At 43.2% G+C, this 21,903-nt stretch overlaps 1 protein-coding gene across 1 annotated transcript in view; it reads left to right on the top strand.

Moving 5' to 3' along the window:
• Positions 1–20,724, top strand: part of GPC4 (glypican 4) — a 96,653-nt gene extending 75,929 nt beyond the window's left edge. Inside the window, exons 4-9 of the mRNA XM_090061609.1 lie at positions 6,684–6,849; positions 14,017–14,147; positions 14,377–14,523; positions 15,076–15,212; positions 17,118–17,293; positions 17,934–20,724. Of these exons, the coding sequence (XP_089917735.1) occupies positions 6,684–6,849; positions 14,017–14,147; positions 14,377–14,523; positions 15,076–15,212; positions 17,118–17,293; positions 17,934–18,139 (963 nt within the window). The 3' untranslated portion in view covers positions 18,140–20,724. The remainder of the gene's footprint in view (positions 1–6,683; positions 6,850–14,016; positions 14,148–14,376; positions 14,524–15,075; positions 15,213–17,117; positions 17,294–17,933) is intronic.
• Positions 20,725–21,903: the final 1,179 nt, after the last annotated feature.

The raw sequence follows: 21,903 nt of genomic DNA, 5'->3' as shown, positions 1-21,903 counted from the left end.
TACACCAGTGCTGTGCTAGTGTACACTTAAGAAATAAAATGGGTGCATCTGTTCTTGCTGCCAGTGCTTGGGTCAAATCATAAGGCTCTGATGCTTGGAAAGGAAATTTTTTTACAACTTGATTTAAAAATCTTTCCTGCAGAATGGTGTACGGTCCGATTGCTGTCGCCCCGATTGCAGAATGAATCCACAGGGCCTGCTTACGAGTTAACATATTGCTTAGCTCGAGGAAAACTGGAGCAAAACAAATTACCCATCTGAGTTGTATTCAAAGTTTTGGAGAAAGAGCAATTTGCAAATGTGCAATTGCCTCCTTTGATAACACATACGATGAACCGAGTGATGAATGTTCCAGCAGATACGAGCTTTGCCAAACAGCTTTGTGTGAAAACCCAAATACTGGAAAAATAAAGCCTGGATCTTTTAAGCAGAGTGAAGCATGCAGCCCCACTCACGTTGGCTCTCGTGAGAGAGCAAGGATGTACAAAGCCCTGCGCCAGGGAGCTATATCCATTTCCAGGGCTGGGGTCCTGGGATGCTTCATTAGGATGTTCAACAGCAGAGACCCACCCAAATGCACATGGGTTGCCAAGGCTTTAAACTACGAGTCCTGAGGAATAGAGCCTGGCTCGGGGCTTGTTGCTTTCTGGGCCTGTAGATTCAGTCTCTTTGAAGGTGGCCTTGGTTGTCAGGCTGTTTGCAAATTCGTTGGGTGGGTTGGTTGGTCGGTCGGTTGGTTGTACGGATAAGGCTCTTGGCCTGATGTTTTTCTGGGAGACGTGAGCATTTGACTGGTGAAACTTCTTAGCAGAAAAGCCATCTGCATGTAAGACCAGGCATTTCACTAATGATTTGGAAACAAGCTAGAGATGCAATTACAAACCACCCACTCCAGCCATTTGACCGTAAGCCAGGATGAAAGTAACTAACTGTGCTTAATTGACAGGAAATTTCTGAATGACTTAAAAAAAAAGAAAAGGCTAGTTAAAAATTTATTTTATCCAATCTAGTGAATGAGGGTAGGAGGGTTCTGGACCGTGGTAATTCTGTGCAGTGTTTAAAGTAGTTGAAGAAAAAAAACATAGCTTGCTCCTCACTTGACTTTGCTCGTGTGAAATCCCGTTTGCAGGGAACAGGCTTGAGACAAATGCCGAGACTGGTGCCAAAGCACGTCTGTTAACAGCTTTTAATTGTCACGTTTGACAAAATGTATCAGCATGGACAAATTGTGATTTACATGATGAAACCGCAGAGGTGATGGATTGCTGTAGTGACAAGGAACGTTATAGAAAGTAAATACGTTTCACAAGATAAAAGGAAGGTCTTTGAGTGCATGTACTCTCATTGTAAGCTTTTCCAAAGTATGTGCGGCAGTGTACTACCTGAGCTGGCATTGCCTCAAGTAAATCCTCTTCAGCAAATAAAGCTTTCTTTGGAACTCTGCTTTATTAGAAAGGGGATTATTTGGTGTTGAGGGTCACTCTGGAGTAGAGTTTGAATGAACTTGAGTTTCTTTCCAAGATAAACACAACCTCAGAACAAAGCGGATCTGGGTTTATGGTTACATACAATTGTGCTTTAAGGGTTTGCACCTGGCATTGTGGAGGGTGCATTAAAAGCTTGTGAAGAATTGCCAGCGCTGCATTTGGCACGTCCTGCTGCAGTTTCACAATCGGGCCGGACTTGGTACTGGCCTTTTGCCAGGAGCTTGATAAGGTTTTCATTGCGGTAATATGCAGCAGTTAAGCATTTGCTGCTGTGGCAATGAGGTGTAATTACTTAATCTCCACTGAAACAGTCTCTTAGAGCTGATCTCTACCTGTATCTTTTGGCTGGATTTTTTTTTTCTTGAAGGCAAAAAAAAGGGCCAGAAAGATGGATTCATTGACTCCCTTATCTCCGGCTGCATCTCGCAAAATACTTGTGTGTTCACTTGTTCCATAGTATAGATTAGTTATGATAAAGTCATGACATTGCAATGGGTTGAGGTTGGGCCAGTGTTGTGTTTCCTCAGCTCTGCGTTGGTTCCAGATGTTTGCGAGGATACCTGGGGGCATCTGTTGCAAACCGGAGAGCTGGGTGTGGAAATCACCCACATATCATCTAAGCAAGCAATCAAGGTTGCGATAAAAGGAGAAGTATCTTGAGTGCAACATCTGAAGGCGTCTTCTGTTTGCAATGCCCTGCCTACATATCCTCGAAAATCCATAAAGGATACAAAACCTCAAAATCTAGATGCCACTAGATTTCTCTTGCATCTGCCCAACGCTTAGATAATAAAACGGGAAGAACGCTGCCGGCAGGCATAGATGACGTGCTGTCCTGAAGGCAGCGTGGTGATATCTCCAGTGAGAAGGCGCTTGCCACTGAATGGATTGAAATAGGGGGATTTTTTTTTTGTCAAAGGAAAAATTGAGCTCGGTGACCCCAATCTCTGGGTGTGGGAATACTGTGTGGATTCTCCCCAGAATAACTTAGGCAATTATAGCCCATCTGGCTGGCAGATGATACCTCTGTGACATTCTGTTTTTGATTTTTCTACCATAAATCATCTGATTTGGCTCTTCTCCATCATTCCTTCTCGGTGTTTGAACTGGTTCCTTGTTAAGGCAGAGCTTCTTGCCTAATAAGCTGCTTTGTTATGGAACGTATTCCCCTGCTAAATCTTTCAAGTCCAGCCTTAAAATCCAAAGATTCTTCTTTCCTCGTGAGTCGTTTCTCATACTTCTGCTATCCTACTTTCTGCAGAGCCAAATTGCCTTTTGTTGGCCTTGATTTTCTCTGTAGAGAGCTCGAATGCTCTGAAAGTAGCTGTATTGGAACCAATTTATGGAAGTCTATTTTTTAATCCAGAGATTGTTCCCAGATCAGGAGTTTCACGAGAGGGTTTTTTTGGTTGGAACCAGATGCATGTAACCAAGTCCCTTGAGGACCACTCATCTTCTGGAAGTGTTGGAGACTCATCTGAAGGCACCAATTTTGTAGTGAATCAACACTAAGGAATATTGCTTACGTGCACAGGTGTTTGACAGATCCTTGCTTTCTTTTAAGAAAGATGATCTGAAATTATGGCTGGGGTTGAACTAGATGACCTCTGAATGTCTCTTTCAGCCCTAATTTTCTATGGTTCTGTATATGATGGATGGCCAGAAGAAATATCTCCATGTGACTAGGAGGTAGCGCTTTGCTGTTCATTGTTGATTTGCTTTTTCAGTGTTATTGCAGTGTTGGCTATCACAGAGCCCATGTAACAGCCATCATTTCTTGGCAGTGAGGCTTGTGGATCTGTGCCATTGGGTTCCTGTTTTCTGAAGATGTGGAGGCAGACCAGGGCTGTCGATCAGCATGGGTATGGCTCCACATAGGAGGAGTTGCTCAGATTTCATCTCTCTTTCCAGCTCTTCCTCCCACAGAAGAAAAACATTGGTTTCCATCTCCAGGCCCTCAGGGTCTGTGATTATGAGCAAAGGGGATTGCCTTTCTTTGCTGGTCACTGGGGTTTCTTTATACCCCCCGCTCATCCATCTGGAGTGCATCATGATGGAAAAAGCCAGGAAAACAAGGGAAGTCAGAAACTCTTATATCCCTCCCTATAACTAAATGCCCGCAAATGTTTCTGAAAATGCTGGTGATGGGGATAGCCTCTTGCAGACTCAAGAGGTCCATGTCTCTATACCTTCCTGGACAACTTTCTTAACCAAACCACATCCAGGAAAGATGAACGTTACGGAAGAGTGGCGCAGTAGGCACAAAGTCAGATCGCGCACAGCGGGAACTGTATGCGCTGGTGTTTCGTTTCCTGGAGAAGGAACTTGGTCTCCCAACAATAGATCTGTTTTCCTCCTACCTGAATCACAAGGCTTCGGGGATCCCCAGCAAGATCGTAAATTCATGGCCACAGCTGGCTTGTCGTGAAGACTTCCCACCCTTTCATCCTCTCACCAGAGCACTGCAGAAGGTCGGGGGAGATGCTGTAGTCCATCGTACTGGTAGACCTGTTGTAGCCAGGGAGGTCTTGGTTCACCAACCGTCTTGATGAGCTTCTCATCTGCTTTCCATCTAGCCGGAGTAGTATGGTACAAGGGCATTTGATCGTGCATTGAAATCAACTGAATTTAAGCCCAACTGACCGGTCCTTGAGTGGAGCTTTAGAAGTGGAAGAGGTGATTCAGGTGGTTCTCCACACATGTATTTTCCAAAAAGAAACCTCCTAACTTATATTTGAGAGACCTGCACTTTGGCCGTGAATTCTCAGATTTCTTCAGCAGCCTGACAAATAGTTGGAAGCATTTTCCAACTATTTGAGTTGGTCTAATAAAAGGTATTAGATTTACCCAAAGAACCTTGTCTGCAGATTTCTTCAGAAAGATGGTCTTGGACTCGGCCTGGCAGGTTGGACACGTGGAAGACAAGCTTCTGCTCTGTTTTGCATTCTGAACACAGCAGGTAAGTAGAGGATTTCTCTTTGGTCAAATGTGCAGCGTTTTTGAGAGCATCTTCATTTCTTCATGCTCCTGAAGTTCTCAGAGCCCTTTCCTGGGATCTTTACCTGGTTCTCATGTCATCATGGGACATCCACTCATGAAGGTGTCTCATTATTTTCCAGCCATTAAGGTGGCCTTTTCTAAAACAGTTGTGTCAGTGTGTGGGTTTTGCAAGTCAGGAGCAGTGTTCCTGGCATATCAATTAATACAGTGCTTTCCATAAACACCAAGTGGTAATCAGACCTGATCCCGCTGTCCTGCCATCGAGGGACACTTTTGCTCCATGGAGCAAGTGAAATGGACCCTTCATCCTTGTGCCCAGGCGCAGCTCACCTTAAAGAAAAACCAAGGCATAGTTTGGACATATGCAGAGCTCTCACAGCCCTGTTTGGAAAGAGAAATGCTTTGGTTGGATGTTATCATCTAGGGTCAAGGGGGAAGAAGGGCTCATAATCTTTCCTTTCCCAATGGCTAAGATACTGTATTTCCAAGAAGTCCGAAAGCCTAGCTGTCATCTTCCAAAATTGGAGTGTGCTCCCTTAGGATTGTGCCAACTTCATGGGCAGAAAAATAGCCTTCCTTCTGCAAGTTATGTGGTAGGGAACCACTCAGCCATTTGTTCAGACAAGTTCTTGCTGTTGGACATCCCAGTTGTCATCGAGTGCTGCCTTTTGCTAGTTGTCATCGAGGTGCTTTTGCTAGAACAAACCTTAGTCACTGCAAGACCTACACTCATCTGGTGGTGCCAGGATTTAAATAAATCAAATCTTCTTTCGAGGTTTCTGAACTCCTTTGTCATCAAACTTCTGTTTCCAGTCCTCTAGCAGATGATACCACTTGCTGCATTTTACCAAGTGATCACAACACTCATCGTGTCCCCCCTCCCCCCATAAAGCAATCCAAAAATTAAAACCCTGTCTTTTTTCTTGGCTCATACTCACAATTTATTGTTTAAAAAAATCTTAGTCCTAGTGTTAAAACACTGGAGAGATTTAGCTGTTACCCTTCTTGTTTTATTAATACACTCTACATGATTGCTTAATTGATGCTCGTATGGACTCTGGAGGGTATAGTTCTGTTTGGCAAGTAGCACTTAGGCACACAGTTGTGTTGGCGTGAAGGTATTTTGGGCAAGTCATGTACATCTGCACCAGGCTTGCCTTTTATGTGACAGTTTTCACTTACCAATCTGAAGCTTTGCCAAAGAGCAAATAAAATGTGAATGACCGTGTGTCACTCTTGAAAATAGAACTGCAGAGGATCTCTGGGATTGTCATCGCCCACTTCAGATACCAGTGCCGGGGTGAACATGAGCAGAAGACCTGGAACGAATTAGCTGAATTTGTTCTCTGTCCTAACTCTGGTGTGAAGTGCCGAAAGCTCAGCTGTAACTTCATTGAGACATGAAAGTAGTTGTATTATTTAATGTGGCTGAGTACTTGCTGTAAAGTAACCTGGGTATAATGTTGTAGTGTGCAAGGGTTTGGAGTTGGAAAAAAACCTGCCCAGAGAAGGAGCAGGATGGAGCATGGTGCTCGGCGAAGGAAGGAATCGGCAGGTGTGATGTTTCCTGCTGGTCAATTAAAGAGGGAGTTGGCAGTAACTTGCACATAAAAGTTTTTGCTTTCCATTGCTCAGGCTCTTTTATTAGCTTTTTTTTGAGCTTCCATCTTTTGCATCAGAGGTTGCTTTGTTTGTAGCTGCATGTAGGGATGGGCCCAGGCACTTTGTTTCGGTCCTGGATTGCTTGATCTCGCCCTTTTTTTTTTTTTTTTTAATTTCCTTTGAGGTCCCAGCTTCATTAAGAGCTGCGACACTAACACTAGGGGCAGAGGTAAGGTTATTTGGGAAATGCCGGATCTACAGTCACCCATCTTTTGAGCACTTGACTTTGCAAACTAACGGACATGGTTTAATGTTGCGTTACCTTTTTTGGTTGGTGCTGTTCCATTTTGATTTAAATTCTGTAGCAAAAGGACCTCCTAAATAGCCTTACACCCCCAAGGTGTGGTGTGTAAAACAACTTTCTGCAGTCACCGTGGTTTAAGGCTGAACCCTCTAACAGCTGAGCTGCAGCCAGGAAACCAGACCTGACCCTGGCGTTTCTCCTCCGATGGTCTTTCCTACAGTGGTACAAATGTGATTTCTTTTTGTGACTGACATGTAATTGCCGTCTCTTTTTCTTTTGCTCTCTTAAAGGTGAACCCGACTCCCCAGGGTACCCGGGCGCTGCTGAAAATGATGTACTGTCCACATTGCCGAGGCCTTGTCTCCATAAAGCCATGTTACAATTACTGTTTTAACGTCATGAGAGGCTGTTTAGCTAATCAAGGGGACCTGGACACAGAGTGGAATAACTTCATAGGTGAGATGGTAGGGGCTAAAACTGAGTGCGGAAGTAGATGTCTGATGGCTGTTACCTGTGAAAAACTGCCTTTACGGGTGGTCCTGAAGATGCTCCTTTGCTTTTTACACAATGACCGTAACTATTTTGTTTCAAGTGGCTGTAGGAGATACCAAGATGGTTGCACTGCCTCCTTATCCTGCAAACCTTTGCACCGCAATCGTTCTCCCATTCACATTGTTCCTCAAGGACGCTGACTTACAATGTACCAGTCACCAATAGAAAGGCCAGCCTTTTTAATGGGGGTGGAAAAAAGTAGGCTGTATGGGTGAGAGACCAACCGGACCAACTCCATGCATCTGGGCAGCTCTTCCTGTCTGAGCCCTCACGTCTAAATGAAGTCCTGTCTATCCTTCTGTTTGGTTGTGGGGGGGGGTAGCCGGGATCTGGCATGGTATCCAGGAGCAGTGTTTATGGCCAAACAGCGGTCTGTAAGAAAAATGCTGCCCCAAAGCAACGTGTTTTGTGATGGAGAGGTGCAGTCTCCCAAGATTTCTCACGCCCCCAGATGTGCTTAACAAGGCTTGCTGTTTTGCACCCATAGGTGGGAGACTGTAACCTGCTTTCCCCTGTGTGACTGCAGCTTCCCCTCCTTATCGCTGGCATTTCTAATGCATGTGCTGTGTTCCTTTTCTATGGCATCTGCATAACCACTCTCTTTGCAAAGCATAGATGCACTTTCTTTTTGCGGCTCCTCTTATCTTTGGGCTGCCCTTCCCCACCATCCTAATCACACTCCTGTCTTTCCTAAAGGCTCATTCCTTCCAGGGAGTTCCTGATCCTGCCTTGAGACAAGGGCCCGTGCAAGAAGACCTCACGAGGTCTCTTCCAGTCCTGTTTTCTCTGATAAGAGTTGAAGGCTGGCAAAGGTGATGGATATGCACCAAACTTCAGAGCAGACCAGGTCTGCGCCATCTTGCAAATCTTGATCTCTGGCCATTCATCTCCATGTTTATGGGCCTCTTTGTTCATCCTGTCAAATTGAGTTTGAAATGTCAGATCTCATTTTGGGACAGATTTTGGTGGTGATGTACCTTTACCATTTCTGGATATAATTGATATTATCCAGCCCCCCAAATGCTAATGCTCAGAGCATGTTTTCAAGAGGACTCTGGATTTGTTTGTCAGACACTTCCTTAGGGACAAGCACCTCTCTCCTCATAATGCAGATTAAAGCACAGATGTGAAGTATACTGCACCATTGAGAAGGCAGCAGTGCATTTCTATAGCAATGAGACGTTTGAAGACGTATTTGCATAGAAAAGATTTCCCACTCATTAGGTTGTATATGTAGGGGGAAAAAGGAAGTGTCTGGTAATTGGCGTATTTTAATATTTTAAGCTAGATTTTCATTTAAAAGCTATAGTTATGCCCAGTTCTAAACACACATTTTTTGCTTAATTGTCCACATTAACTGGATATATGCACGGTATTTTCAGAGGAAGGTTTCGCCTGCCTGTTTCATGGAGGGAGCTAATTACCACTTTAACACTATTTGCAAGTGCAACATTAAATTAGGCTTCAGAGAGATCCTCAAGAACACTGACACTCTCTCATGAGAACATTATTTCAGCCACAATGGTAGCTGAAATAGCTTAAAGCTGGAAGACATGTAGGCAACTAGTCCAAGTAGAAAAGAGGAATCCCATGAAAGGGAAAGCATAATCCCAGAAAACAGACAAAAGCACAGATAGCTAATTGCTATAGGTTGTATTCAACTAAAAAGTAAAGTCGGGGAGAGGCGGCAAGCCATGTTATATGAATGAGCGTCTTCAGGATTTGCATACAAAAATCCCAATTATTACACAAGACAAAATAAACAGATTGGAAGTGTCATTTCTCCCCAGATAATCTCCCCCCCATCCCCAAATGTTATCTGCCCACTCATTGCTTAAGTATTTGATGTTATGCTTGCAAATGCATTTACTGCCAAAACTCTTTGTGTTACTTGTTTCTGGGTTGGTTACTTTTGCTGCAGAAGGCAGACTTTGAAAACATTAATATGTGCTCTCTGTAGACAAATTTTAAATTATCTTGTTTGCTGCAGAAACAGAAAGGATTCATTAATCAAGAGGCAAAATGCCACATTTTAATGGATCTGTGTAAATATTTTCCATTAGGAGTTGACTAGTTCTAAGCACTCAAACGGAATAATTGAGCAAATGCTGGGAATTTGATTTGCCTTCAATCTTAATTTTCCAGTTTTGCAACACAAACTATACAGAAAATAACATAGGATTTACTGGGGGTGGGGGCATGTATTAGTGTGCTGGCCTGTAGACCTATCCCCTGTGTATTGAATATTGAAGTATGAGAGGACTTCAGATGATGGGCTGCCTTTGCTGCCCTTTTCCTAATCTGCATGCTTAACAAAACCAGAATTTTAGAGACCATTTTTTAAGGATGGCAGAGCTTATTTTTGCATGCGCTTTAATTGCACGTCTCCTTTCCTCTGCTTGTCTTTGTTGGCCCAATACTTGCGTACCTAACTCACGTAGGTGTGTAGTCCCTTGGCAGTCAGTAGGACTGTCCAGGAGGTGAGATTGAAGCTCTGGTAGACATCCTACTAGGATCAGGCCTCCTGTGTGTATGCAGTTCAAGGTAGAGACCTTTTGGGAAAACCTGATACGATGTTGGAGTGTTTCCTACAAGGTTTATTATAATCTCTTCTGTCAACTAACCACCTTTTAAATTACTTCCGAAATGTATTCTTGGCACAGGTCTGAAGCAATTAGACAGGGGCATACTTTGCTACAAATAAGCTGCTGGAAAAAGCCCCCAGCCTGAATGAACAATGCTGATCTCCACTGCCTTTTCATGATTTTTTTTTTTTCCACAAGGGTTTAATTTACTCTTAGATGGCAGAATTCAGTCTCAATGTACATCTCTCTAGCCCTACTTTGTGTGCCAGGAGCTCCTTTTTTCTCTTTTTTTTTTTTTAAATGACTATTGTTAATGAATGGTCAAGGCCCTTCCCCCCCCTCCCCCCTTTAAATCGTGAGGTTAAGTCTGAGAACTGCCTTTTGTTCTTCAAGTCAGACAGTGAAGCTGAAGATGTGGGTTTCTGATTATTGGTGGCACAATGCAAAAGAATTGCTTTCTTGAGCAAGAGCAGGCTGCTTTGTTGCTGTGGGTCATCTCAATGCCAGTAGCAAGGACAAATTTATGCAGGAGGAAAAGGCTCTTTAAGGGATGGAGCGATATGTTTTTTCAATTCACTCCCATCTCCGCCATGCGGAGAGGAAGCGCGGGCTTTACTATGCTCCGCTTGCAAGTAAAGCGGAGGTCTGTGCTGCGTTTTGCACCCTGCCGCCCTTTTGTGGGGCATGTCGCACACTCCCAACCACCTTGTCCTCATTCATAAATATCACTGATTTCGAACCAGGTTGTAGCCTTATTGGTCTAGAGGGAAAGGCACTCCGGACTCAAAGTGGGGATGATCTCTTTTATTAGACCAGCATGTTTTTTGCAATTAAATTTTATTTTATTATATTTATTTTTTTTGGCAAAAATCTTTTTGGTTTAATAAAAGAGATCACCTCTACTATGAGCCCTGATTGATTTTGAACCAGGGGAAGCTTGCTGGCTTCCCCCCGCTTTTTGCAACGAATTACGGGTAGGTGCAACTCGTTCCCTATCACGTAGTGGAGCCACACTAACGTTATTTTGAATCCTAGCCAGCTTTATTCATGTCAAATGTTGCTGCCAGAGCGGATTTACTGTTACTTATGATTGCTGGCAGGACACTAGCCAGTTCCTAGCAGGAGGTAGGAACTACTCGGATATCCCCCAAATAACACTGTGGCCTAGATACAGGTTTCTCTCTTCCTTTCTTTCCTTTTTTTTAAATTTTATTTTAATGAAAGTTTATGTGCTTTAGTGCTTCTTGTCAGGATCTATCACTGCTACTGAAGAGCTACAATTGAATATATTCTCCAAGGCCAATTATTACTTTCCTTATCTTTTATAGCCAGCTTTGGCCCCTCTGCTGGAGGCCGAATGCATTTTCTATATCAGCAGTCAAAGCGGAGGCTGCATTCCTTAGCTGTGATACATGTAACGCCATGGCACCATAAGTAACAAAGGCCCCAATTCGCTCTACATTCCCATGCTCTTGTGTATGGCCTGCCCGGCTCAAAGTTTACAAAGACGCCAAACAGCCAGAAGAATTGGGGTTTATGTTTCCTTTCAGTCTTTCACAAACACTTTATTGATCTGGGGCCTTTCCTGGCCACTCGGAGAATTAAGTAGTTACAAAATGGAATGATTTTCTTGTTAAAAACTATACATGATGCGTGTTTATTATCTGTCCATTCATAATATTTTTATCCGAAGTGAGTGGCATCCTCCAAATTACGACGGGATGCTCTTTATGGTGCCTGCAACCCCCCAAAAGCTTTGACAGTGATGAACACATTTGAGTTGTGCTCCACTTGTTTACAAAAGTCTCCATTTGCTAGCACATCAAAAGCATTTTTCTCTCCTCCAGCACAATGGTATATTCATGCTAGCAGTCATTACTCAGAGATTTGAAGCATCACTTTATTGGAGCCCACCACAATACAGTCGAAGACTCTTTGTTTCATTTGTTATTACCTTTTTGGGGGGGAAAATGCATTTAGTTTAGACCTGTTTGCAGTCCCTAATGCCTGAATTCCAGCCATGCTGTTGCAGGACCTCTGTCATTTTCACCATGTGTGTCTGTGTGCTGTGTGTGTGTGTACTAGCACTCTGTGTGTGCATGTGTTTTCATTTCCTATGGATTGCAGGAGTTCTGGCATTAATGCTGTGTGATGGTGATGGTGGTGGGGATTTATTAGCAGTCTTTGCATGTATGTGTTTGCATTTCCTATGGATTGTAACAGCCCTGGCCTTAATGCTGTGTGTGGGTGTGTGAGCAGTCTTTGCATGTATCTGTTTGCATGTCCTATAAATTATAGCTGCTCTGGCATTAATGCTCTGTGTGCATGTGTGCATGTGTATGTGATTAGCACTCTTTGCATCTATGTGTTTACACTTCCTATAGGTTGTAGGAGCTCGGGCATTAATAGTGTGCATGTGTGCATGTTAGCAGTCTTTGCATATATGTGTTTGCATTTCCTATAGATTGTAAAACTCTGGTATTAATGGTGCATGCGTGTGTGCGTGCACATGCAAGGACATTTGTGTTTTCTATAAATTGTAGCTCTCCTCAGATTTGAGTGCTTAAATATTAGCATTGTGGCTGAACTGAGAGAGACGGAGAGAATCCACTCCTGAATGGTGGCACGATTCTCAAGGTTGAAGTTAATTGCAGTTTAAATTAACCGTGCACACCCAACTCTAATAGCAACCCCTTGGAGAGAATTCCTGATCTGTGGTAGCTGTTGCCTATTCAGTCAGCCAACCCTCAGAAAAGACCTGTACAGATTTATTTCTATTTTGAAGAATTGGGATTATGGGGCTAAAACACTTCCTCTACAATGGTTCTTTTTAAAATGTACAGGTATCGTACTTATACTGGGATTTTTATTTTAAACAGAGTGACTAAAACCTGTTTAATAAATGGGATCTCTTTATAGGCCTTTAAGCACTAATATAAAAGCACAGAAGTTTTCTGCCCCAATAAAGGGACTATGTTCTCTGAGAAGTACTTGAATTTGGCACAAATTAATTCTTTGAACGTGAAACGCCCATTGCTGCGTAATGGGAGTGAACAGCCATATCTTCGGTTTAGAGAGGGAACTCCTGCACAGCCTTTTTTTTTCTTTTTGTAAGGGACCATTGCAGTCATGGAGTCTGACCTCCTGCATAATGCACAAACCCTACGGGTTCAACACAAATCGTTGACAAAATTGCAGGTTTGTGACCATCTTCTGACAAAATGAGGGAAGGAGATGGGAAAGGGCAACAGAAACGACTGGGATGGAGGGGCTGACTTGGCGTTAGCGATGCTTTGGCTTGGCTAACAGCCGTCTGTTTGGTAACATCAATCTGCAAATATTTGAAGTGTGTAAACACCAAAGAGGGAGCTGACTAATGGCCCTAGCATGGTATAAGGGACACTGGGCCTGTGTGATATAGGAGGATTTAAATGCAAATATAGATGTTGAACATGAAGAAAAACTTCCTGCCAATAATAACTGCCTGAAGAAAATGGTAGAGATGCCCTAGCTAGTGGACACGTTTAATGCCGTATTTGACAAATATATGTGCATTGGGGAATGATTGTGCAGTGACAGCTACCATCCGTCTTTTTTCATCTGCTTGCCCTGAGTGATACAGGAAAGCAGGCTGTTAGTCCCAAGCTTTTGGCTGTGGTCGCGTGTAGCGTCCTTGTTGCAAAGGGTGCAAGCCAGGGAGCAGAAACCTTTGATTCCTCATGCGTGCAAAATCCTTCCTTTTTATCAAAAGTCCCAAACTTCAGTTTTGTAGGTTCCAGGCACTCTTGTCTGATGTCTTTCTTCGGGATGAATAATAAGCAAGCCAATATTTTTGTCCTAATGCCGAAAATTATTTATGGTGTAATGGGAAGATAAAAGCCCTTTGTTATAAATAGAGGTTTATTCTAATGTGGGTAGTTGTTGTTAGGTTGTGTTAGACAAGTGCATTAGAGAATACTGTGATTGTTCTCTCTGATCAAATATAGATTTTGCTGCATGTAGTTTGCATTAAGTGTTTCTAACATTCGGGCCCAAGCTTTCATCTGAATCCCTTTACTTTTACTTGCTGGAATAAGATCTAAAAGCCTGGGCGTAGAGCACGTTTCCTCAAGACGCATGCCGATCAGCAGTGGCATTTCAACAGCTCGCTCCTGCCCTCGCGTGTCGTCCCCTCTGTTTTCGTCAGCCGCGATAGGCCTCTCATCCTTGACGGCAGTTGAACCACCGATGAGTGAGATTCCTTCGAAAAGATTTCTTGACAGAGCGAAACGTGCTTGTCCAAGTGCAATGGCCCGGAGTCTCAAAATGCAATGTTAGGTTGCCTTTTTAAGAGCGATATGCTAAAAGACAGCTGGGTTGTGGGCATCAGGGAGAGGGTTTCTTTAACTCGAGACTTTGCTTTCAATGGGCTGCTGTTTGTACTTGCTTGTGCTGTGCTTGCCTTTCCTCCATTAAAACACTTCATGTCTGCCTCTTTCCACGTTAGATTCCATGTTGATGGTAGCTGAGAGGCTGGAGGGCCCTTTTAACATCGAGTCAGTCATGGACCCGATTGACGTGAAAATTTCCGATGCCATCATGAACATGCAGGAGAACAGCATGCAAGTGTCTCAGAAGGTAAAACGTCAATGCTTTACAGTGGCTTAAAGAGAAATCCTGTTTTTATTTCTCCAGCACATGATATTCATCTCTGCTAATGGAAAATGTCGCCTTAAATGCTTTTCTTGTGTCTTTAGCACTGTTTTATTATTTTTGCGTGTTTGATTGATGGTATTTGGATAAGAAACGTAAGGGAAGGTCTTGTTTGAATGCCTGTTTTCTAAAGCTACTTCATTAAATTGCATAGGTTTTCCAAGGATGTGGGCAGCCTAAAACACTGGCCCAAGGCCGGACCTCTCGCTCGGTTTCTGAGAGCGGTTTCAGCGCTCGCTTTAGACCCTACAATCCAGAGGAGCGGCCAACTACAGCTGCTGGCACGAGTTTAGATAGGCTGGTGAGTGCATGTTGACCTGTCGAACTGCTACAGAACAAGCTCTGTTCATAATGCACATAATGTGCTTTGTCACCCCCATGGTTAGCTTTGGCAGGCCTAAAAGGTAGCTTTTCCAGGTGAAGGCTTTAAATGAATTAAGAAGAAAGGGTGTGCATGTCTGCGTGTGTGTACACACGTGCACAGCAGTCTGTCTGTTTTCCATTTTGTCACTTTAAAAGCAGTGGAGGGAAATCGCAGGGATCTGAAACTCTTGAAAGGATATAATCTACTTACAGGTCTAGACAGGAACTAAATCAGCACTTGCTTTCCAGGTAAGTGCTTGTTTTACTGGCTTCCCTTCTGAAAGATAGACTTCTTGAAAATCTGGGTTTAATTCTATATTGAAATAAAATAAACCCAAACAAGCCCAGAGGCTGTTGAGTCTGATGTGACGACGCCAGCCTACGTGCACTGAGGTTCTGGCCTACACATAGCTATTGTGATGTAACTCCATTTCCAGCTTCCTCTGCGGGGATTAACTTTGATGTTCTGTTTTCTTTTTTTTATTATTAGGTCACTGATGTAAAGGAAAAGCTGAAGCAGGCCAAAAAGTTTTGGTCCTCTCTGCCCGGCAACATTTGTAACGACGAGAAGATGGCTGCCGGCAGCATTAATGAGGACAAATGTTGGAACGGGAGTGCCAAGAGCAGGTTGGAAGAGTTGACTTAATTCACCGTCTTTTCACGGGACGCTACTTCAGCCTTCCAGAGTCTGCCTGGTTGCATTTTGGCTGCCTCTGACTTTGACTTCGGTACCTCTCTTAGGTGCCCATTGTAGTACTTGCATAGTTCACACCATCCTTTCTTGGACAGGGCAATGCTCTTATCTTCATTTTACAGCTTGAAAACTTAGGCTGTGTGGTGGCTAAGGACACACAAGGAACAATGTGGCAAAGAGGGGGATTGAATGTGGGTATCTAGTGCAATAACCCTTGGACCATTCTGCTGTTCATCTGCCCAGTACCTGCTTGGGAGGTAGCTTATGTAGGGCACATACTTTAGTCAAGAAACCACAGAGTGTTTCTGATACGCAGGCCAGGAAGAAACTCTTCCAGTTCCCAAAAGCGTATGGTGATCCTCAGCACATTCTTCTCCGGTGACAACTGGTTTAGCATTGTGAATACCTGACCTGTCTTATTATAGTAGACTAGGAGAGATGCATGCACTTGGACAGCTTTGTTGGCATTTCAGGTCTGATCCTACACTGCCAAAGCCAGGGTAGAGCTGGGCAAAATTTTTCATACTATAGTTTAGGTTGAAAAATAGCCTTAAAATCCACCTCTATTCAAAAGGGCAATTAAGCAACCATTTCACACACAAGGCATGTTCTTAAATCTAATTGACTGGCCTCCCCTGGGCCCACAGGGCTTTGGAGTATTTGTTTCAGCGGGACTTAAGCAAGCTCCCAAAGTTAAGCACGAACTTACATGCTGCCTTGGATGAAGATGCTTTCCTGCATTGGGAGCTGCTGTCCGAACAATCAAGGTTGCATTTTTCCAGAATGAGTCTTCCATCAGGTAGATTAACAGGAAAAGTGAATTCTAACAAATTAGGCAGATAAGGTTCTTTGGGTAAATGTGGTATCTTTTATTAAACCAACTCAAATAGTTAGAAAAATTCTCCTTTGCTATTTTCAGCTATTTGAGTTGGTCTAATAAAAGGTATCACGTTTACACAAAGAGCCTTGTCTGCCTATGTCCTTAGGCAGACACGGCTGCAACCTATCCCCTTTCTATCCAAATTATTAATTGTCGGGTTGATATGAAGCAATGAATTCTCTCTCAATTTGTTATTGAAATCCTGGATAAATAAAGTTCTTTCCCTCTGTAGATGAAGATGATTTTTCATGCAGAGCATAAATTTTCATTTGAGCATGATCATTTAACACTTAAAACCAAAGAGCTAGACTGCATCTTTCTACCCTGTGTTGCTTCAGAACCACATATTCCCACGAGCCGCTTTTGGTCTGATCCTGGTCAAGCCAGGCTAATAGCAATGCAATCCTCCTTTTAAAACCAATAAGGAACAGTGCTTTGTGATACTCGATGCCACAAATCTGATTACACAAATAATCTGCTTGTTGCTAGAGTTAAGAAAATTGGATATTCAGTCCTTTTGTACGATTTCAGTTCGCTGAGATCTTAACTCTTAGCCTGAGACTTAACACTAATAGGTCCAGACTTTGATGTCAGCCATGCCAGTGCAAATCCTGAATACCTCTTTCACCATCAGTTGATTTTCCAGGTTCAGACTGGTGTAATTAAGATCAGACAATGTTGTTCCCACTTCATGTCTATGGGAACGTCATGCAGTCATGAAGCTGAAAGATCAAAACTCTTTAATCAGTGCCCAAATGGGAGAAAACCCCATTCTGGCCTTATGAGTGATTTTATTTTAGGAATTCCAGGCCTTTTTGGTAGCAAAGAAAATCCTGTTTCCCTTGTGTCCTGACTGAAAGTAGGCCCATGTTTGAGGCACGTTAAGAAAACTCTCCCAATCCTTGAAGCGCTCTTCATGACAACATGCATCCTAATAATGGCCAACTCTACTTTTCAGGTATGACTTCGCAGTGACAGGGAATGGCTTAGCCAACCAGGTGAATAATCCCGAGGTAGAAGTTGACATCACAAAGCCAGATATGGTGATTCGTCGGCAAATCATGGCCCTTCGAGTAATGACTAATAAAATGAAGAATGCTTACAATGGAAATGATGTCGACTTCATCGACATAAGTAAGTATGGGTCGTCTTTGGATGGCATTGCCTTGTCCATCCAGAGGGAGGTGATATGAACCGGGGATCCGTTACCTAGTGGTGGAGGGTAGAGAAATGGGGTCCTTTGCTGTGCCCACGGGGAAAGCTTACTATGCCCAGAAGTGGCACCTTTGGACATGCCACGTTGCTCCTCACCGGCCGTCTCTAAGCCTAGGAGCAGTTGAGCTGTGTGCAGTTGCAACCTCCAGTGGGTTAATTAACTTGTTGGCCCTATTGCTTTGTAGTGCTAACTGGCCCAGCCAAAGCTTTGTGTGGATGCCACAACACCACTTCCATTACGGAGGCAGCTTGCTGGAGTGCAGAGTGCTTGAGGCAGGCATGCCAAGTTTGCACTGTAAATGCATTCCCTGGTATTTGTCCAATATTTTCCCTGTACGGTACAAGACGCTGCTTAAGCATGCGTTTCACATAGGCACGTACGCAAGGAAGTCCATGCTCGATCCCAGAGATGCCATGAGTTCAATTGGGTTTCAGCAAACGTTTGAAATGAAACCTTTTAGTAAAACCAAGACTTGTTTTTCCTGCTCTTTCCTGAGTTAGGCAGTTTTGTTCAGATCCGTGCGGAGGGATGCAAATGAACTGCGTGTGTTCTCTATAGGTGACGAGAGCAGCGGAGAAGAAAGCGGAAGTGGCTGTGAGTTGCAGCAGTGCTCTCTGGAGTTTGAGTTCAATGTGACTGAAATTACGGGAAACACCAAGAATGATAAAACTGCAAACACTTCTGCTGCCACCAATCTTGGTCTATCAGCAATAGCCTTCTTCTTTAGCATTTTGTGTTTGGCCCTGCAAAGACAATGGAGATAACTGTGCAACCTAAGTGGGGAAAAAAGACTATTATCAAAGTTAAAAGGCACCCATTCTCACTTTTATACCATCTAGTGACTTTGCTTTTTAAGTTAATGGACAACAGTGTACAGTTTTTACTATGTTGCCACTGATTTTAAAGTATTGATTTTTCTTGTCATTTGCTATTCTGGGAACAACAGGGACTTGGACTATTAGTCTGTCCTGTTCACCAAGAATCCGTGTGAAAGGTGGCTAACAAAGTGTATATACAGACCTGTAGTTAGCTCTGCTTTTGTGTTTTTATCACTTTTCCTTTTTTTATTTTATTTTACCACATTTCTTATGAAAAAAAAAGCAAAAAACAAACAAAGGAAAAAAAAAACACCCCAGAGTCCTATCTTGGCATGTGACAAATATGTGTTTCTGAAATCTGAAATATCTGTACAGAAGCAAGTTTTATTTATCATGGTATCTTATGGGCGGGGGGCGGGGAGGGAGTAGGGGGTCAGGGACAATCGCCCAACAAGCAAAAGATGTTTCATGTACTTCCCATTTATCTGTGTTATGTTAGTTGCCTTATCTGGAGGGAAATGGAAGCAATTTTTCTTTATTATACAGTAGACCAGAATGTGAAGGTGTCATGGGTCTGTCTACCATATGCCCCATTTGCATGAAGCATTAATACCAGGAGCAGGTTATACTTTCTTTACAGGACATTTGGTTATGTTAGAAGAGAGCCAGAGGATACCGAAGCGAAGAAGTGTGGCCCGTTGTTCCCCGAGACTCTTGCAATTCGCTGTAATCCCCGTAGCTTCACTCCTGTCATGCCCCCCCCCCCAGTAGGTATAAGGCATTAAACTCGTAAAGTTGGAAGCAGCTCATGTTTTCGGGGGTGCAAGTGCCAACATGTGTCTTGTCTGCAGATTCGTTTAGAAGAATGTCGATGACTTTTAGAGATGGTTTGTTTTTGACATGACAGTCTTTCTCCCTGGATTGGAAGGTCCACGGGGACAAAGACCAGCCAGTATGGCAGCCACACGTTGCACTGTCATCCGACTGGGTTTGGGGTGCTGTAGCTTGAGGGTTACACCCGGTAGGACGAGGACGGTGTCACTCAAGAGTGTCGGCGCAGACCGTGCAGCTCGGGCGGTCCTGCCGGGCAAGGCCTCGAGCGATCACAGCACCAAACGTGCAGCGAATCCCTTTTTCCGGCGTTCCCAGCTGGAACAGCGTTGTGTCAACTCAGAAATAAATAAGTATATATATTTTTGAAAAGGAAGAAATGAAATAACTTGAAAAGCGTTACAAAACAAAGTCTTCAGAAAGACTAAAAATTTTTCTGCAAGTCTCTTCCTGCTTCAGACCATCGTCAGAAGCTGGCTGGGCCCTCCCAGCTGCAGAGAGGGCTTGTGATAATATTCCAACCTTGCGTTGTAAGGATAATTTTCTATTTTTATACTGAAACGTTAACTACTTGTTAGCTCAGGGTCAGCATTTTCTTCAACTTTATTTTCACACCAAATTTCTGCAAAACTTATAAAACCAGAATATACTTGGCTGATATAAACAATCCTGGAAGCTTAATTTTACTAGAAGTAGCCAGTTATTTATTAAAACATGATGTTGGTAGAATAGGCATATTCTGGCTAGATTTTTTTTTCTTCAGAAAACAAATCACGGAAGCATAAAATTGAAAAGTTATAAATTTTATGTGTGGGAAAAAAATGGATTGTAAATAGCTAAGTTGCCTTGTGAGGCATTGGAAAATGTACTGATACTTAGAAACTACCTCAGTTCTGAGGAATTTCCTTTCTAGCTTTGAGTGCTATTACATTGACTTGGTAGAAATGAATCTGGTCTCCAATATGTAGCTGAAAGAGTTATCCCTGTAGACCTTGTTAGATTGTTTTTAATTTAGAGGATTCAACTACATCCAGCTGTTTTTCTTTCAGCGAAATTCCCTAACAAAGAGAATTTCTGAATTAAATATTGCTGGTGGTTTCCATGACTTTTACTGATTTGTTTGGTTTCATGGCTTTTTTTTTTCTATTGCCCTTTAATTATTTAAATGGTCCTACCCGTTTGAATTTTAATCCTGCAATAAACAAACCTTAGATGCACTCCCCTTGTCCATACATCGCAGCACGGTCTGGCTGGATGACCCTTCTGGCTCCTTCCCAGCTGGCAGGCCAGCAAAATTAAACTAAGGGAAAAAAAACTGAACTTCATCCGAGCTCAGAGAACGAGATGGAACAAAAGCCCTTGTATTCAAAACAGCTGACTTCTCCAAGATCTCTGGTTTTTGGCGTATAAGCGTTCGCATGTAAGAAAGTTCCCTGTAAATGCTCCTGTTTTCAGGCAGTCTGCCCACTCTGTACCTAAGAAAAAAACCCATTTCTGAATTGAGATTTATTGTTTGCCAGCTAATTGCTTACTAATTATTATTCATTCGTTTGGTAAAAGAGAACAATGCAAAGACCTGACGTGAGTTTTAAATGTGTCTGGTGATGGACTTGAATGACGTAACAACCCTCCGCTGAGCAAAGGACGAGTTGTCAACTGGGGCTACAGAAACCAGAGTAAACGTAAATGTAGAACGAGAAGAAGTTGTCTTCCTGCTTTTATTTGGTGTTGTGTGTGATATTGGTTCCCGGGTGTCAAGTCATTAAGACACCTGACTGCCTAAACATGCCACTTGAGATACCCTGATGGCACTGTTAGCAACCCGAGACATCCATCTATCTATCTATCTGTCTACCTATCTATCTATGTAGTAAGAATCTCTCTCTCTCTCTCTCTCCCTAGAAAGAATATCTATCAATTTATCTATCTATCTAGATATATTTTATAGAAGCATTATTGCTGTTACAACAGGAATGTTATACAAAAAAATCCCACCAACAGGACAATGATGAACTTCAAATTGGCCTAGTGACATCACTTGAAGAGTTGTCATGGCTCTAAAAGATCCGCTCTTGCTTGGGCACAAGTGATGTGCTTAATCCTGAAGTTGCTGGCTGGGTAGCAGGGGCTTGTCTTATACAGGAGATCAGACTAAGACTAGGTGATTTATAATAGGCCCCTTTCTGCCTAGAGAGCATATTAATCCCCCTTGGAGATAGAGAAGTGGTCCAGTTCGGTGGCACTGGCTAGTGTGAAACATCCATTTGGACTCATCTGTGTTTGTCTGGGCTGTTCACGGCAGCCTCCCCCTTTCCATGTATGATGGTAATCAGAGCAAAGAGAAGTGTGCTGTTCAGTAATGACAAATATCCATGCTGCCAGGTCTATCCCTTGTATTGTGGGGGGAAATGGCTGCAGAGTTTGCAGCAGTTTACCCCTCTTCTTTCAAAATCATGCTCTCAAATCGAAGCTAGCTTTAAAATCAAAATCTTCTGACTTTCAGGGTTGCAAACTCCCCCGCCCCAAAATCATAGACGTCCCTGCAGCTTTTGTCTTCCTTGTAGCATGGAACAAAAGCTCTGAGAGGGGGAGATGGCCGGTTGTCTCAATACTCACTTAACTCTGAAAGCTCAAGACGCTGTTTTTCATGCCACCGTTCTTTAAAATGACTTTTTAGAAGGAGTGTAGGGACTGGGACACCGGGTGCAGCCCCCGATTCCTCTGCTCTTGCATCCTGATGGGACGAGATGTTTCGGGGCAAGGAGCGAAAAACCCAGCCATTAACTGGACGTTTCCATTTGTGTGTCTGCAATTGCCTCCCGTGCATGGTAGCCCCTTCAGCTGACCACTTGGTGCGGTCCTCCGTTGCCAGCGTGGAA

The sequence above is a fragment of the Crocodylus siamensis genome, chromosome 8 (genome assembly GCF_052110815.1).
Source record: "Crocodylus siamensis isolate JL-2025a chromosome 8, ASM5211081v1, whole genome shotgun sequence".
NCBI lineage: Eukaryota > Metazoa > Chordata > Crocodylia > Crocodylidae > Crocodylus > Crocodylus siamensis.
Note: the sequence above shows the minus strand (reverse complement) of the source record. Positions and strands in the feature narration are given on the sequence as shown.